The sequence below is a fragment of the Scyliorhinus torazame genome, chromosome 8 (assembly GCF_047496885.1).
Source record: "Scyliorhinus torazame isolate Kashiwa2021f chromosome 8, sScyTor2.1, whole genome shotgun sequence".
Classification (NCBI taxonomy): Eukaryota; Metazoa; Chordata; class Chondrichthyes; order Carcharhiniformes; family Scyliorhinidae; genus Scyliorhinus; species Scyliorhinus torazame.
Window position 1 is genome coordinate 79,626,441 of NC_092714.1, and position 18,784 is coordinate 79,645,224.

Consider the following 18,784-nt stretch of genomic DNA (forward strand, 5'->3'; position numbering starts at 1 on the left):
CACGTGGTCCGCGCCGTCGGGAACTCGGCACATCGGGGGCGGAGCATCGCAGGTGGGCCGGCCTATGAGACGCCAACGGCATTGCGACTGCGTGCGTCACGATGATGCCATTTCCGGGAGGGTGGAGCACGGCTGACCGCCGTCAAACCAGCTCCGGTCCCGATTTCAGCATCGGAGCCCATTCTCCGCCCGATCGCCGAACACAATTTTGGTTTGGCAAATGAGAATACTGCCCAACGTGCCCATTTCAAGTATCAATGTAGTAAACATTCTCTGACTTGTTTCCAATGTGTTTACATATTTCCTTAAATAAGGAGACCAATACTGCATACATAACTCCAGATGTGGCCTCACCAATGCCCTGTATACTGAAGCACAACCACCCTACTCTTGTATTCAATTCCCCTTGCAATAAATGATAACATTCTAATAGTTTTGCTAATTACTTGCTGCACTTGTATACTAGCCTTTTAACTCATAGCAACAGCAGCATTTTTCTGGAGGGTCTCCTTCTGCCTCCCAATATACTCAGTGGTCTCTCATCCCGGTGGTTCCTTCCCTGGTGGTTTCCTTCTTTGGGACTTGTCCCTGGGATCTCCCCCTGGGAATTCTCTCTCAGTAATGTGACTCCCCTTTTATTGGTGACATGCTGGGTCTTGTGTTTGTTGTTTTTGTACCATGCAGCCGCACTATGAATGTCCTGGATGGTTGAGCCCTTTAAATGCCAACAAAAACTAGAAGGGAGCATGAATAGCCTGTCACCCTGCCACACATGCACCGGAACTCTTGGGCCTCCTGGGAAATGAATTGATTGAATTTGAATTTGATTTATTGTCACATGTACTGTGGTACAGTGAAAAATGTTGTTCTGTGTACAGTCCAGACAGAACGTTCCATATATGAAAAACATAGGACATGCATAAATACACAATGTAGTAAAGTTCTAAAAGATGTAGGAAGAGGATCTTTGTGAGAGAGCTCGCAGAGAGAAGCCATGCTCCGGCGCCATCTTGATCACTATTTCTTTATGAATTCTTTGGCCTCCACCCGGAACAAGATTAAGCTCACATCTCGTACCTCCAATGGTAGATAATAATCAGCCATATACATAAAAGCTCAGTGTATGGTGACCTCAACAGGAACTGTCAGTGCATGCCAGTGGTGGAGGTTGGTAAGGGCTGAGTCCCTAAGGCACAAGTTTAGGGCACAAATGAGGAGTACAGACTGCAAAGGCTGTTTTCCAATGACATTCTATGTTAAGTGTGACACTGGCTGTAAACACAGCCCTGGCATTGGAGGTGGCCTGTTACCTCCTGCCTTGTAGTCTGACGTGCTTCACATCCAATATTTCAAGCTCTTCTTCATCTTCCAGAAGAACACAATGAGAGAAATCTCCACTAGAATGCTCCGTTTCAAAACTGTAACTATGGCAACTAAAAACCTACACCTCAAACATCTATCACAACTTTTGAATGTAAGTTAATTGAGAAAATAACATTCAGCTAAAGTAAAACTTCCAGATTCTGATATTCTTCTCAAAAGACAGCAAGCTTCTCTTCAAATGGATATATTCATTTTATGTAGCAAACTCGGAGTACAGTGCTAGTCCAGAATTATCAGGAAGCTGCACATGTGCTAATATGCATCTTATTATAATACATCAATACATTGGTGCTGAAAATCTACACTGGAGTGTCTGCCGGAATAACTGTTGAGATGCAGTCACTGGAAATCTTTATCACTGTCCCTGATTGCTTTCCAACATCAGGAGTGCTTCACTAATTTTGCTTTCACTGGTGCGGATCTGCGGCACTGACAATGAATCTGTGTAAGAAGGTGCTTTAAAAACAATAAAATAAATGTGGCCTTAAATTGTAAGCAGTCCAGGCCATGATCACCAGTTTAAGCTACTGGTGGGTTCCACTTCCATTCTTGACAACATGTGCTCGGTCTCATCACGCATATGTATTTCTATTGATCTTACTCCATGTCCCAGAGAGGAATGGGATTCCTACCTACTTCCCGGGCCTTCTGGCAGATTCCGGTCAAAGTTACAGCATTAAAACAATGAAAGTTGCTCTTTCCAGGGACTATTAAAACTAAATTCTCATCAGTTTTTAACATGAGCTCACCCCTCTTTGCGGTCTCACTGGAAGTTTGTGCATTCCACATGTCCAGTGAGATTGAATGCCACCTGAAAATATACCCTGATGTAACATGGGACAAACCAAGAGAGGGATATCAGAGGGATAGGGAAAGCAAAAGGTAGGACTGTGGGAGACATAGTGAAGGATATGGGGAGAGAGGAAAAGAGCATAAAGTAAAGAGAGAAGAAAAGAGTGGCAGAATAGAATAATTTGAATTGGGAGAAAACAAAAGGAAGGATGAAGTGAACAAGAGAGAAATGATTGTTGAAAACGGTGATTAGTGTCAGTTGTCTTTTTTAAATAATGAAATTCTTTGTTAATAATTTATTCTTTGGCGGGACAGCGGGCAGGAGGCAGCCGCACATTGGAGGGCTCCCGTTCGGGAATGGCATTTTCGGGGTCTAACGCCCGGTCCCAGGGGTAACAGAGGTGGCAAAAGCAGGGAGAAGGCACAGTGAAGAAGGATGTCGAGAACAAGTAAAAGAACGGCCGTGAAAAAAACAGCTGAAAGTCCATCGGGGAGTGGAAAGGTCACCGCGGGGACGGCAAGAAAAGTGGAGGCTGGGGCACCAGGGGAGGCCGCATTGTCCACGGCTGAAGAAATGACTACGGTGATGGCTGCGGAACTCGAAAGGCAGTTTACAAAACACATGGAGGCGATGAGGAAGGAGATGGGGGCGGTATTGAAAGTGCTGGTGGAAGAGGCGATTGCCCCGGTGAGGGCGGCGGTATTGAGCGCAGTGGCGGAGGTATGGGAGCAAGGTGAGGCACTGAAGGAAGTGGAAGAAACATTGTTACAGCACAGCGATCAACTTACCTCGATGGGGAAGGGGATGCAGAAGGTGATAGTGATCAACGAGGGTCTGCGAGCCAAAATGGATGACTTGGAAAACAGATCCAGGTGACAGAATCTGAGGATTGTGGATCTTCCCGAAGGAGTGGAAGGCCCGAGGCCGACTGAGTATTATGCCACGATGTTGGTGAAGCTATTGGGGGAGGGTGATGATCCCTCCCGATATGAACTGGATCGGGCTCATCGGTCGTGGAGGCCTGTACCAAAGGAGAGTGAGCCGCCAAGAGTAGTGACTCTGTGTTTTCGTAGGTACAGTGTGAAGGAGAAGGTCCTCTGCTGGGCAAAGCAGAAGCGGGTGGTGCAGTGGGCATATATCAGGACTTTATGGTGGAGCTGGCGAGGAGGTGGGCTGCCTTCAGCCGGGTGAAGAAGACGCTGTACATCAGCACGGTGTGGTGCAGCATAGTATACCCAGCTAAGTTGAGGGTGACCTACAAATCCAAGGACATTTATTTCGGGACGGTGGAAGCAGCGGAGGAGTTTGCGAACGCAGAAGGACTGTGGTTGAATTGAGAAGTGGTCATGTACTGATGTAGCCTCACGTAACTGTATTTTTTCACTGCGGCTGGTGTATGTGCTAAATGAGCCAACGTTGTATATACTTGGACAAGGGAAGAGAGGGGACTTTCACTTGCAATGATGTTTCTTTGGAGCTTGGGTGTGTATGCGGGGTTTGTGTGCTAAAGGGGATTTCTTGGTTTTCCTGGGGCCGGGCAAGGGGTAAAGAGACCCGGGCGGGGGCCTCCACACTGGCCGATTTAAGCCGGCCAGTGAACGGGAGGTGGGGGGAGGGGCTGCGGCCATCAGAGCCTGGCAGAATAGGTCCCGATGAGTCTAGCCGGGGTGAAAGATGGGGGGAAGGAACGAGGTTGGGAGGAGGATTTTTGTAAGAGGAAGTGGAGGGGAGGAGCCGGGGGGGGGGGGGGGCTTGCCATGCGTGGGTGTTATCTACTGTACTCTTTTGGGGATTGGATGGCATTGAATGTTAGAGGGAAGGGGGGGGGGGGGGGGACTCTATAGGTTAATGGTGACCAGAGGCGATTCCTAATTCCTTTCTCTTTTATTTGTCCACTGTGGGAGGGTTTGTTCTATTTGATGTTTATATTGTCAGGTGGGTCGTTGCTTGGGGTGGTGGGAGAATGGGATCGTTGTTGTTGATAAGGAAATTGACTTTGTATTTGTTACCATTTATTGCTTGTGGGTGGGGTGTAAATTCTGGAGAAAATGTGAAAATGGAGAATAAAAATATTTTACATCAAAAACATTTTTTTTTATTCTTTGGCATGTGCCACTTTTTCATGGTGAGTTTTTGAAATTCACTGTCCCTAGAGGTCTGGCTGGATGTGACATTAAAAGAGCTTTTATCTGAGTTTGTATTCCCTGTGATATATGCTTTGATTCAGACTCTCAGGGTCCAAGGTTTGGAGTCCACTTCAGGCAAGAGTTTGACCCCCTAAAAATCCATTCACTTACACAGAGGTAGCATAGTCTGACGTTTAAATTTTCAGTGTTATATCTTTTATTTGTTGCTCGGAATGGGGGGGGGGGGGGGGCGGGGGGAGTGGAAGATGATCAAACAGAGCACTAGCTCGTGGACCTTTTCTAAAAATTCCAACCGTTTTTCCCAATTGTTTGTGCAGTTGATCAGACTTTAATCTCAGCCGGTAGAGGTCACCTTTCAGACAGAAATCCCCCAAAACGCTAGGCTTTTACAATCTACAAAGCGAGGGGATTTTTATCCTATTTCTCAGGACTGTGTTTAAATTCCGGTTTCAGAAGTGAAAGAGGAAATCATGGTGAATTTGACAAGGCCGTCAAACTGAATTTTTCTCGAAGAACGTAAAACCATTTCAGAAAACTGTGGTGTTTAAAAATTATATAGCAGCAACTGAAAAACATCACCCTGTTAGTTACTGACTGGTCTCAAGGATGGCTGGGCAGAACAGAATATTTACTGATGCAACTAAGGATACATTTTGCCACGCTGTCATTTTTGAACCACTGCATTAGATGAAATCCTCTTAAATAGGAAAATTAGAATGCTATTTTCTACCCCTCCCCCAGAAGATAACAAATGACTCATCTTTAATCTGACAGTAATCACCTAGCAGTCATGCTACTTGGCCACAGTAATCTATAATTACTGAAGCCCTATTAAGTACCAGAAGCAGCAATGGCAACAATTATTTTCACTCACCTGTTAATGAGGGGAAAAAGAGACACCGCCAGGTATACAGATGGGTACCACTTAAGCGGCTTGATTTCCAGAGTTAATAAAATCTACATTTAGAGAGAAAAATATAATTTCTGAACACATTTGATTCTGCCAGTTTTAAATCATTTCTCACAAACAGACAGGAAGTCCAATAGAAAATGCATCATTATAAATAAGAAAGAAGGCAAATCTACAGTCCTGTTTTAAACTAATTACATCCAGAATTCACAAAGATCTGGCTACTGGTTAATTACGCCTCGTATTAGAAGATAAATTATTAATGGGTGCAACTGCAATAACTTGGAGGAACCTGCTATGACTATGCAATAGTTATGAAGCACATCAAAAAGTGAAGCCTCCTTTTGAGTTGCTTGATTCTGCAAACTTTAGCAGCAGGGCATCAGTGTGTTAAGGTTGAAATACTTGCTACCATACTACCATATAAAAAAGATAATTATTTTATGAAGATTAGATGATAGTATTTAAAAATCTGAATACACCCCTGCAAAAAAATCCCATGGCTTATTGGGGATGCGTTTTTAGAATGCAAAATAAATGATGTATAGCAGAAGGCTAACTACACTGCAGTTTCTACTGGTACTTGTAAAATAAAAATATTGCTAATTTCTAGTAGACATTAAAATCATTCATTATTCTTCATACAATCTATAAAAGTGGTATGATATTTTGAGCATAATATGCATCAAGAATGCTTCTGGCAATTAAACAGATTTATCAAAATACAAACAATCCCAGCATTTATCATCCGATCAAACAAAAGAAATCACACTGTGATCCTTTTGGTCAAAATTAAAATAATGTAAACGCCTTTCAAAAGAACCACTGTGTTGGAAATAGGTTAAAAGTGAAAATCTATAGGTTCTGGGTTCGAATCCCAGCTCTGGCTCACTGTCCATGTGGCGTTTGCACATTCTCCCCGTGTCTGCGTGGGTTTCACCCCCACAACCCAAAGATGTGCAGGTTAGGTGGATTGCCCATGCTAAATTGCCCCTTAATTGGAAAAAAATAATAATTGGGGACTCTAAATTTATTTTTAAAAAGTGAAAATCTATAATGAACAGGATTATTTTGCAGTCAATTGTACATTCTTGCAGGAATTATTCCTGAAAACAAGATGAAAACATTTTGATGACAAAATAGTTTGCAATATTATTGTCAGACAGAGAGGGGCAGCATTCACCTATCAGTCCTGCAGAAATACTGGACACTCCTTACTATCAGTACATACATACATGTGTACATTCAAATCCTTTAATCCTTGATACATCCCAGAAAGCAGCAATGGTGTTGCCTCACCTTAATCATAACAAATTAGTTTATTCAGCCTTGGAATTCAGTTCAAATCCAGATAACATGAACAAATGTTAATATTTTACTGAAGAGGCTTCATTTTTACTTTCTTTGCACACAAAAAGGTACTTTCATATCTGGGATTGAAGAATAGATGTTACTTTTCAATTAAAAATAATTTGTGATTGCAGTTTTACTGCCAGAACCCAATAGTGCTAATTTTTTATAACTGAACATAACTTACTCAATCTACATACCAACTTTCATTTCTGTTCTTCATTCATGGTCTGGAACTGCATATTCAGAATCCACAATATAAATCTAGCAGTTTAGGGAAAATAGAGTCGCTTATAACGTCCATATTCCAAGAATAAATTTAAAATGAAAAATTTCATCCAGGTTTCTTACTGTCAGGCAGATTGAAAAGGCCTTGTTACTATCTACTATCAGTCTCAATTGGCTTTGAGCCTAGCCTCGGTGGCGAGAGGCCAGTGTCTAACTCATTGAGTCATGGGCTTGCTTTAACTGTTTTTATTAAATCTGTCCCCACAATACTGGAAATGGAGTGCTTTCTTAACCATTAATTTACAGGAATTTATTTGCGCAAGTTGTAGTCTCATCTGAACTGTACCTTGCTTCGTTCTCTTTCAGGATCATATGGCCCAGACCAAGTTAAAACCTGTATGAAAAAATGGCAGAACGCAGATTTAGAATTTGAAAACAATTGTCAGAAAATTTAGCTTATTTGTGCTCGGTGATTCAACGCTGCGAGTGCCGTTTTACCTCCAAATTGGCATCTGTGGCATGTGTGCACACTTCTGTTGTGAACCACACCAGACTCCATTTTGGTGAATACATTGACATGCACATGAAACGTCCACTGAAGGTATGCAGCAGATGATCACTACTTTCAGTTTAGTTGCTGATTGATTTCTACGATTGAGGAAGTGTTTGAAGGTCTCTAGAGTTATTTAAAGTTGCTAAAGTCTACAGGGAGGGGTGTGGCAGGTACTGATTTGGTCCTGACTTCAAAGTTTCTGCAGAAACCACTTGCTGCTAGAAATGGGTGCAGTAGTAATCATTCCACATGAGCTACAGCCTGTCAGGTCAAATGTGCACAAACAACACAGAGAGAGCAGAACAAACTACTGGGAGTGTTAGGATAAGGAGTAGGAGGACTCTCATCAAGAGACCTTACCTATCGAGGGTCTTCAGGTAACAATTCCCCTACCTGAACCTCAGTGAGGAACCATGGGCGGGATTCTCCGGTCGGCGACACAGAAATCGCGTTTGGCGATTGGCCGGAGAATCAACGTTCACGCCGAAATCGGGGGCTGCGCTGCTTTTGCGATGCTCCACCCCCTCCAAAGCGGCGTACTCACCGCACGCCATATCGACGTCCTGCCCGAGGCCCTCCCCCCAATGCTCCGTCCCCGACCGGGACGAGTTCCCGACGGTGTGGGTCTCATGCTATTATTTGTCGGGAACTCGGCGTGGCGACTGTGGACTCAGTCCAGCGCCGCCACAGTCGGGGAGAGCCGATCTGCGGGCAGGGGGGACTTTGGCAGGGGCTGGGGGCACAGTTCGGGGGTAGTCCGAGGGTCATGAGCCGGCCAAAGGGGGGGCACTATTTGGCAGGCCAGGCCCACATGTGGCCGGTGCCATGTTGCACGGCGCGGCTGCTGCAGGCCGCCGCGGTGCGCATGCGCGGCCCCGGCAATTCTCCGGCCGTATTGGCAGCTAGAGCCGGGTGCTCTACGCAGCCTGCCTGCTAGTCCCCCACCAAACGGAGGATCGGTGGCCATTTTGCGCTGAATTCTCGGTCATAAAAGGCCACCGTTCCCACGCCGGCGGCAGGACATAGCCTGAGAATCAGAGAATCCAGCCCTATGTGTGAGGTGGTGGTGCAGTGGTATTGTCCCTGGAGTAGGAATCCAAAGACCCAGTTAATGGTCTGGGGACTGGGGATTGAAACCCACCATGGCAGATGGTGGAATTGAATTCAATCAATAAAAAAAAAATGGAATTAAAAGTTTAGTGATGACCATAAAACCGTTGTCAATTGTCGTAAAAACCCACCGGGTTCACTAATGCCCTTTAGGAAAGAAAATCTGCCATCCTTACCCAGTCTGGCCTTCATGTGACACAAGGCCCGCAGCAATGTGGTTGACTCTATAGTGGCTACTCAGCTGTATCAAACCATTAGAAAGTCTATAAAGATTGAAACCTGACATTCACCCGACATTCAACCTGACATTCACCAAAGAGAAGGAATTAGTAGATGTTGAGTCTGGTGTAGATAGCCTGGGTCACATTGAAATCCAAAAAGACGAGGTGTTGGGCGTCTTGAAAAATATTAAGGTAGATAAGTCCCCAGGGCCTGATGGGATCTACCCCAGAATACTGAAGGAGGCTAGAGAGGAAATTGCTGAGGTCTTGACAGAAATCTTTGGATCCTCACCGTCTTCAGGTGATGTCCCGGAGGACTGGAGAATAGCTAATGTTGTTCCTCTGCTAAAGAAGGGTAGCAAGGATAATCCAGGGAAGTACAGGCTGGTGAGCGTACGTCAGTGGAAGGGAAATTACTGGAGAGAATTCTTCGAGACAGGATCTACTCCCATTTGGAAGCAAGTGGTCGTATTAGCGAGAGGCAGCACGGTTTTGTGAAAGGGAGGTCGTGTCTCACTAACTTGATGAGAGTTTTTCGAGGAGGTCACAAAGATGATTGTTGCAGGTAGGGCAGTGGATGTTGTCTATATGGACTTCAGTAAGGCCTTTGACAAGGTCCATCATGGTAGACTGGTACAAAAGGTGAAGTCACACAGGATCAGGGGTGAGCTGGCAAGGTGGATACAGAACTGGCTAGGTCATAGGAGGCAGAGAGTAGCAAGGGAAGGATGCTTTTCTAATTGGAGGGCTGTGACTAGTGGTGTTCCGCAGGGATCAGTGCTGGGACCGTTGCTGTTTGTAGTATGATTTGGAGGAAATGATTTGGAGGAAAATGTAACTGGTCTGATTAGCAAGTTTGCAGACGACACAAAGGTTGGTGGAATTGCGGATAGCGATGAGGACCGTCAGAGGATACAGCAGGATTTAGATTGTTTGGAGACTTGGGCGGAGAGATGGCAGATGGAGTTTAATCCGGACAAATGTGAGGTAATGCATTTTGGAAGGTCTAATGCAGGTAGGGAATATACAGTGAATGGTAGAACCCTCAAGAGTATTGAAAGTCAGAGAGATCTAGGTGTACAGGTCCACAGGTCACTGAAAGGGGCAACACAGGTGGAGAAGGTAGTCAAGAAGGCATACGGCATGCTTGCCTTCATTGGCCGGGGCATTGAGTATAAGAATTGGCAAGTCACGTTGCAGCTGTATAGAACCTTAGTTAGGCCACACTTGGAGTATAGTGCTCAATTCTGGTCGCCACACTACCAGAAGGATGTGGAGGCTTTAAAGAGGGTGCAGAAGAGATTTACCAGAATGTTGCCTGGTATGGAGGGCATTAGCTATGAGGAGCGGTTGAATAAACTCGGTTTGTTCTCACTGGAACGACGGAGGTTGAGGGGCGACCTGATAGAGGTCTACAAAATTATGAGGGGCATAGACAGAGTGGAGAGTCAGAGGCTTTTCCCCAGGGTAGAGGGGTCAATTACTAGGGGGCATAGGTTTAAGGTGCGATGGGCAAGGTTTAGAGTAGATGTACGAGGCAAGTCTTTTTACACAGAGGGTGGTGGGTGCCTGGAACTCACTACTGGAGGAGGTGGTGGAAGCAGGGACGATAGTGACATTTAAGGGGCATCTTGACAAATACATGAATAGGATGGGAATAGAGGGATACGGACCCAGGAAGTGTAGAAGATTGTAGTTTAGTCGGGCAGCATGGTCGGCACGGGCTTGGAGGGCCGAAGGGCCTGTTCCTGTGCTGTACTTTTCTTTGTTCTTTGAGACTGACTTAGGCACTGGAAACGTGAACAGCAAACTCAGCCCTGTCAACAATGCAAAGGCCTCCTTACTAATATCTGGAGGCTTGTGCCAAAATTGAGAAAGCTGTCCGACAGATTAGTCGAAAAGAGCCTGACATCATCAAACACATGGAATTACACCTTACAGACAATGTCCCAGACATCGCCGTCATCATCCCTGCTCACTGACGATGCACTGGGACACTATCACCGTGCTAAATGGAATACATTTCAAACAGATCTAGCAACTCAAGACTGGGCATCCATGAGAAGCTGTGGCACATCAGTAGCAGAATTGTACTCAACTGCAATCTGTAACCTCAGAGGCAGGCATTTCCCCACCAAGCCACAGGATCCACCTTGAGTGCAGGGGGTGTGCCAGGAGCAGCACCAAGTAGACCTAAAAATGAAGTGTTAACCAGATGATAATACAACTCAGGACTACTTGGATGACAAACAGCATAAACAGCATGCGATCAGCAGAGCTAAGCTATCCCACAACCTATCGGATCTAAGGTCTGCAGTCCTGCCACAACCAATCGGGAATGGTAATGGACAATTAAGCATCTCACTGGCTCCACAAATATCCCCCTTCCTCAGTGATGAGGGTGCCCAGCATATCAGTGCAAAAGATAAGGCTGAAGCTTTTGCAACAATCTTCAGCCAGAAATACCAAGTGGATGATCCACTTCCGTCTTCTCTGGAGGTCCCCCGCATCACAGATGCCAGTCTTCAGCCAATCTGATTCACTCCACATGATGTCAAGAAACGTTTGAAGGAACTGGATACTGCAAAGGCTATGGGCCCTGTTGATATACCAGCAATACTACTGAAGACTTGTGCTCCAGAACTTAATGCTCCCCTATCCAAGATGTTGCAGAACAGCTACAATACAAAACATAGTTACAGTACATAAAAGGGAAGAGAGTCACTAAGGTGAATGTTGGTCTGTTGAAGATGAAACCGGAGAATTAATAACTTATCAAGGAAGTAATACCAGGACATTTGGAAAGTCAATCATAGTCCATCAGAGTCAGCATGGCTTTATGAAGGGCAAATCATGTTTGACTAATTTGCTAGAGGTCTTCAAAGATGTAACAAGCAAAGTGGATAATGGGGATGCTGTAGATGTAGCATATCGGGACTTCCGGAAGGAGTTTGATAAAGTGCCACACAAAAGGTTAATACACAAGGTTAGGTCACATGGGGTTAGGGGTCATCTATTAGCTTGGATAGAAGACTGGCTGACAGACAGAAGACAGAGTCGGGATAAATGGGTCTTTTTCTGGATGGCAAGCTGTAACTAGTGGGGTGCCACAGGGTTCGGTTCTTGGGCTCCAACTATTTACAATTTATATAAATAATAATAATCTTTACACTTGTGCCACAAGTAGGCTTACATTAACACTGCAACGAAGTTACTGTGAAAATCCCTTAGTTGCCACACTCCGGCGCCTGTTCGGGTACACAGAGTGAGAATTCAGAATGTCTAATTCACCTAACAAGCACGTCTTTTGGGACTTGTGGGAGGAAACCGGAGCACCCGGAGGCAACCCGTGCAGACACGGGGAGAACGTGCAGACTCAGCACAGACAGTGACCCAAGCCAGGAATCGAACCAGAGACCCAGGCGCTGTGATAAAACAGTGTTAACCTCTGTGTTACCATGCCGCCTTGAGACTCTTACCAGATTTGGTTCATCGCTTAACTGAATGTGCAGACTCCGCACAGTGACCTAAGCCATATTAACGACTTGGATAGAGATAGGAGGTTCTGTAGCCAAATTTGCAGACAACACAAAAATAGGTGAGACAGTAAGTTGCACTGAAGAAATAAGAACCGTACAAATGGATATTGATAGATTAGGAGAGTGGGCCAAAATGTGGCTGATGGTGTTTAACGTGTATAAGTGTGAGGTCACTCATTTTTATCAGGAAGGCAACTTATTGGGTGCAATTCTCCCAAACATTTCTGTGGCATGTTTTTCCGGGGTTTTCACATTGGCTCTGCCGGCGAGTTCCCCGCCACTATTCAATGACACTTAGTCACTTTTTTGGGCCCTGGGGAGTTTCTCACCGGTTTAGCCCACATTTAGGGTGCTATCTTCCGAGAGAGGCCAAAAACGAGATCCGCGCCAGGCACCAAACGGCTTGCGATGCAACCTTCCCGCTCCCGTACACTAAATCGGGATCTCGCCATAGCGAGGTGAGAAACAAATTATCACCACTTAAGCCCCATTTCTATACAATCAACAAGAGTGACCCCATATCCAACGGCCTCCCATCATTCATCGGCCTCCCCAGCATGTGCTCACGCTGGCGCCGATTAGTACTCCTTTTGAAAAAAGGGGAACCTGGAGGAAGGGCTTCTGTGGGGAGCCGAGGAGGTGAGTAGCCATCTTTGGTCACAGACAAGGAGCCAGGGGGTGCTGGGCTGGCCACCCCAGTGTTCGGCTGGGAGTGGGGGACCCTCCGCAGGGGTGGGCCGTCATGAGGGGGGGGGGGGCAACTAAGGGGGGCAATCACTCGCGGCATCACCATGCCAACCCCTGAATCCCAACCCCATTCCAGGGGCAACACTTGTCTCTGCCTGTCTGCCCCACTGATCACCCATTACCCCCACTGCCTGCTGAGGACTCTGGCAGCATGGCTGAAGGTTATTGCTAATAGGGAATTGGCAATCGTGGTTAAGTGAGCATTTGACACATGCCAAGTGGATTCCTGTGGGTAGGCAGACCATGTCGCATGTGAGAGTCATTGCCTAGCATTCCAATCAAACCTTGATACCTGGACATTGTGCCTGAACCTACAACACCACACACACAGCAGCCAACATCCGAACACTCAGGGGATCGGACACAGCTCGGGGACATGACCAGGGCCGAGGGTACGTGGGTGCCACGGGGAGGGGGGGTTGCTTAGAGAGATGAGCAAAGGGTCCGGAGGTCAGCCTGCATTGCGGAAGAGAGTGACAGAGGAATAATAATGGTTGTGCAAAAAGTGGTTTAATGTGCTGTACAATACTCCATTCCCGATAGTGTTGGCCTCCCCAAACCCCCAGCACCAAACCCCACCCCCTTCCCACCCCCTACCTAACCCCCACTCCCTCCCCCTACCCCGGTGTCCTCAGTGATCCTCAACGTGCCTGACCCTCCTAGCTCTACCACCATGTCTTGGTGTTTCCCCAGGATGCACATCTGAGGTGGACGCAGCCAGCTGCTTACCTCGTCCCATGGCCCTCGATGCATCTGGCGGGCGTCCTGTGGGGGCTCTGGAGATGGAGGGCCCCGGCTCACTTGTCGATGGCACATGCACAGTCGTGTCGCCCTGCCCCGTATGCGGCCTGCGAGACGCGGCCTCACCAGAGAGGTGGAACTCTAGGGAGCTGATGACCACTGTCGCCACTCCATGGGAATGGGTTGGCACCCAACGCCCCCTCCTCTCGATCAGTGCCCATAGGTCCCTGGGGTTCACCTTGGGACGGAGGGGCAGCTGGTTCGAGCCCCGGCTACCCCTGCATCGTCTGGCTCTGCCAGTCCTGGCGGTATCCCATGGTCCGCACCATGGTGTCCAGGCCCTCAGCGATGCTCCTCAGTTACAGGGACATGCTCTGCAGTGCCTCAGTCATGCCCACCTGTGACTGGGAGAAGTTCTGCAGCACCCCGATCATGCCAATATAAGAGCGGGACATGTCTCGCACAACCCCACTGGTACTGGGTGACAACCCCCAGTGAGGCAGACATACTGCCGAGATCCTCACCCACGGTCGTCACCGACTGCACAACATGTGGGACGCCTTCACTAATGGTGCCGACATCGTGCACCAGACTGCGGCCTCCACCCTAGCAGTGTTGGCCTTGCTGCCACTCATTGCCGGCAACATCTCCTGTGCCCATAGCTTCTGGGACTCCTCCAAATGGCTATGGATCTGCTGAAGTGACGCTGACATCTCACTCTGAAAGTCCCGGCCGCGCCCTATCATCTCCATCAGCTATGGGTAACCCATTTATAGAGATTCAGCATCAGGCTGGGCCCCAGCTGGGTCCTGGGATCCAGCAGACCTCTGACTGCTGTCTTGCCTGGGGGTTCCTGCCTCCACCTGATCTACATCAGCAGCAGTGTGCTGCTCACCAGATTGTGTCCCAGGAGCCTGTCCACTAACATTTCCCACCGAGTTGTGTGAATCTACGCTGGTGGAAGGTGGGAATGACAGCTGTGCCGCGACTATTATGGTGGCATCCTCGGAGCTCTCCTCCGAGGTTTTCTCCTCGGAGACAGGAGAGAGGGACACCCGGGATCGGCTGGCGCCGTCGGCTGAAGGAGCTGCAGGAGAACGGACATGTGGTCAGTGGGAGGGATGGGTCAGTCAGTAAGGCGATCAGTACTCACGTTTGACAGGTCCTCCGGGTGGAGCCTGGTGGTTCCTCACCTCTGCGGTGTCCGCGTAGGCAGGGGTTGGCTGAGTAAGTGCAGTCCAAGTGGCAATTATAGCCAAAGGAATAGAGTATAAAGGTCAGGAAGTGTTGGTACAACTATACAATGCATTGGTGAGACCGCACCTAGAGTATTGGGCACAGTTTTGGTCCCCTATTTGAGGAAAGATGTAGTGGCATTGGAGGCAGTTCAGAGGGGGTTCATTCAATTTATTCCAGAGATGAGGGGCTTGTCGTATGACGAGAGATTGAGCAGTTTAGGCCTATACTCTCTGGAGATTAGGAGAATGAGGGGAGATCAAATTGAGGTATATAAGATGATAAAAGGTATGGATAAAGTAAACATATAGCGGGTGCTTCCTCTTGTCGGACATTCTAGAACGAGAGTCATAATCTCAGGATAAGGGATAGCAAAATTAAAGCTGAGATAAGGAGAAACTACTTCTCCCAAAGGATTGTGAATCTGTGGAATTTGTTACCTCAGAGTGCGGTGGATGCTGGGACAGTAAGAAAATTTAAGAAGGAGTTAGACAGATTTTTAATTTGTAATGGCTTGAGTGGGGGGAGGGGGGGCGGGAGAGAGGGGGGGAGAAAGAAGAATGCTAGGATCCCAAAGAAGGTCCTACAAAAAACAAAATCCAGGGGGGGTTAGCCCTCCCAAACCTACAATTCTACCACTGGGTGGCGACAGCCGAGCGATCAAGGAGCCAGAAGCCGAGTGGGTGCGTGCGGAAGAGGCCTCCTGCAGGGGGACCTCTCTCTGGGCCCTCGCCACGGCGGTACTCCCACCCCCACCCAAAAAGCACTCCAGCAGCCCGGTGGTGATAGCCACCCTCCAATCCTGGAACCAACTACAGCAGCAATTTGGCCTGACCAAAATGTCGGACAAAGCTCCCATCTGCAACAACCATAGGTTCACACCAGCGCTGACTGACCCCACCTTTAAAAAGTGGGGACAGGACGGAAGGACACTGACAGTTAGGGACCTATATACGGATGGCAGGATCGCAACAAACTTGGCAAATACAGAAACAGGGAGCAAGGAAAATAGGGGCGAAAGACGGGATGAACGACTGAAGCGAAGGTGAACGCGAGACGGCAATGGCAGTGAAAACCATCCAGGAGAAGCAAGTGACAACACCAACACCAGATCCATTCTCGTATTGCCCTCTCTGCATTGGACATAACTACTGTAATTGTTTCTCCGGCACCCAAATGTATATGGACCTCCCCAGTTTCACCCCCCCCCCCCCGTTGTTGAGCTAGTGCACAATATCCTACCAGTTTTTTTTTTGTATTTTTCTTCTCTTCTATATATATATCTTTTTTTTTATTCTGTGTACATATAAATATACTTTGTTCAAAATCCAAATAAAAAACATTGATTAAAAAAAAAAAGAGAATGGGCAGGAAAGTGGAGTTGAGGCCATGATGAAATCAGCCATGCTCGTATTGAATGGTGGAGCAGGCTCAAGAGGTTACATTGCCTACTCCTGCTCCTAGCTCTTATGCTCTAAGAAAGAACCATTCTGTCTGATTTCACCATCCAGCTCTTGGTCTGTAGCCATGTAAGTAGCAGCACCCTAGACACAAATATGGTGTTCTTGATTAATAAGGGGATTTATTGATTAATGAGGGGATCAAGGGTTATGGGGAGAAGGCAGGAGGATGGGGGTCAGGAACATATCAGCCATGATTGAATGGCAGAGCAGACTCATTGGGCCAATTGACTGAATTCTGCTCCTATATCTTATGGTTTAATAATTGCATCTACCTGGCAAGGTAGAAAATTGCCCAAGTTTGTCCAGCACACGAAAAGCAGGACAAATCTAATCTGGCCATCAGGGAAGTGATGGAAGGGGTCATCAACTGTGTTATCAAGCAGCACCTGCTTAGCAATAACCTGCTCACTGACATTCAGTTTGGGTTCTGCCAGGGTCAGTTAGCTCCTTACCTCATTTGAGCTTTGGTTCAAATGTGAAGAAAAGAGCTGAACTCCAGAGGTGAGGGAGCATGACTGTCCTTGACATCAAGGCAGCATTTGACCAAGAATGGAACCTTAGCAAAACTAAAGTCACTGGGAATCAGGGGGAAAACTCCACTGGTTGGAGTCATACCTACCACAAAGGAAAATGGTTGTGGTTGTTGGAGGTCAATTATCTCCTTTCCGAGGCATTATTGCAGGAGTTCCTCAGGGTAGTGTCCTTTCTTAAAATAAACTTAGAGTAACCAATTTTATTTTTGCCAATTAAAGGCCAATTTAGTGCAGCCAATCCAATCCACAACATTTTTGGGTTGTGGGAGTGAAACCCACGTAGACAAGGGGAGAGTGTATAAACTCCACACGGACAGTGACCCAGGCAGGGTAGTGTCCTAGGACCAAGCATCCTCAGCTGCTTTGGCAATGGCCTTCCTTCCATCATGAGGTCAGAAGTGGAAATGTACACTGACAATTGCATAATGTTCAGCACCATTTGCGACTCCTCAAATAATGAAGCAGTCCATTTCTAAATGTAGCACGACCTGGACAATATCCAGGCTTGGGCTGGCAAGTAACATTTGCGCTACACAATTGTCAGGCAATGGCCATCTCTAACAAGAGAAAATCTAACCATCGCCCCATAACATTAAATGGCATTACCATCACTGAATCTCCTCGATCAACATCTTGGGGGTTACCACTGACCAGAAACTGAACTGAACTAGCCATATAAATACTGTGTCTACAAGAGTAGGTCAGAGGCTCGGAATCCTGTGTCAAGCAACTCACCTCTGGACTCCCCAAAGCCTGTCCACTATCGACAAGGCACAAATCAGAAGTGTGATGGAATAATCTCCACTTGCCTGAGTGTAGCTGCAACAACATTCAAGAAGCTTTACACCATCCAGAACAAAGCAGCCCCTTGATCGGCATCCCATCCACAAACATTCACACCCTCCTGCATCAATACACAATGGCAGTTGTATGTACCATCTACAAGGTGCACTGCAGGAACTCCCCAAGGATCTATCGACAGCACCTTCCAAACCCACAACCACTACCATCTTGAAGGACAAGGGAAGCAGATGAATAGGAGCATCACCACTTGGATGTTCCCCTTCAAGCCACCCCCATCCAGAATTGGACTATATCACCGCTCCTTCACTGCCGCTGGGTCAAAATGCTGGAACTCCGTCCCCAACAGCACTGTGGGTTCAACAGTTCAAGAAGGCAGCTCACCACCACCTTCCGAAGGGCAACTAGGGATGGGCAATAAATGCTGACCTAGCCAGTGATGCCTACGTCCCATGAATGAAATTCTGTGCTTCCCTAAGGAGATTCTCAGAAATTTGCCACCAGCTGTAGTCACATCTGCAACATCAGAGCAGGATGAGGACAGCATTGCCAGTAGCTGTGAAGGTGATTATCGCCATTAACATGTGCATCTGGCTTCTTTCAGATTTGAGGATTGGATTGGATTGTTTTTGTTTATTGTGGGGACCTCAGAGTGGAGTAGGGACAAGTTAAAGATGCCCGCGAACATCACTGCCAGCTGGTCCGCACAGGCTCTGAGTGGCCGACCAGGGATCCCGACCGGGTCCGTCGCCTTCCGAGGGTTCACTTTCAGGAAGGTCGATCTGACTTCGGAGGTTGTGATGGTGGGTCTGGATGAGTTATGGGCTGCTGGGGCACTCGACAGCGGATTGTTGATTACCTGCTCGAACCAAGCATAGAATGCATTGAGTTCATCAGGGAGGGGTGCGCTGCTGCCGGAGATACTGCTCGGCTTCGCTTTGTAGCCCGTTATGTTGTTTAGTCCTTGCCACAACTGCCGAGAGTCTGTCTGTGACTTTAGCTTGATTTGATATTCTCTCTTCGCATCTC

General features: G+C 47.3%; 1 protein-coding gene across 2 annotated transcripts in view; it reads right to left on the reverse strand.

Annotated features, from left to right (window-relative positions):
- LOC140427968 (uncharacterized) overlaps positions 1-18,784 on the reverse strand; it is a 426,464-nt gene that overhangs the window by 84,925 nt on the left and 322,755 nt on the right. For both annotated transcript variants that reach the window (XM_072513883.1, XM_072513881.1), the window contains 2 exons: positions 7,158-7,205; positions 5,198-5,280 (listed from right to left, as the gene is read on the reverse strand). In XM_072513883.1, coding sequence (XP_072369984.1) covers positions 5,198-5,280; positions 7,158-7,205 — 131 coding nt within the window. The remainder of the gene's footprint in view (positions 1-5,197; positions 5,281-7,157; positions 7,206-18,784) is intronic.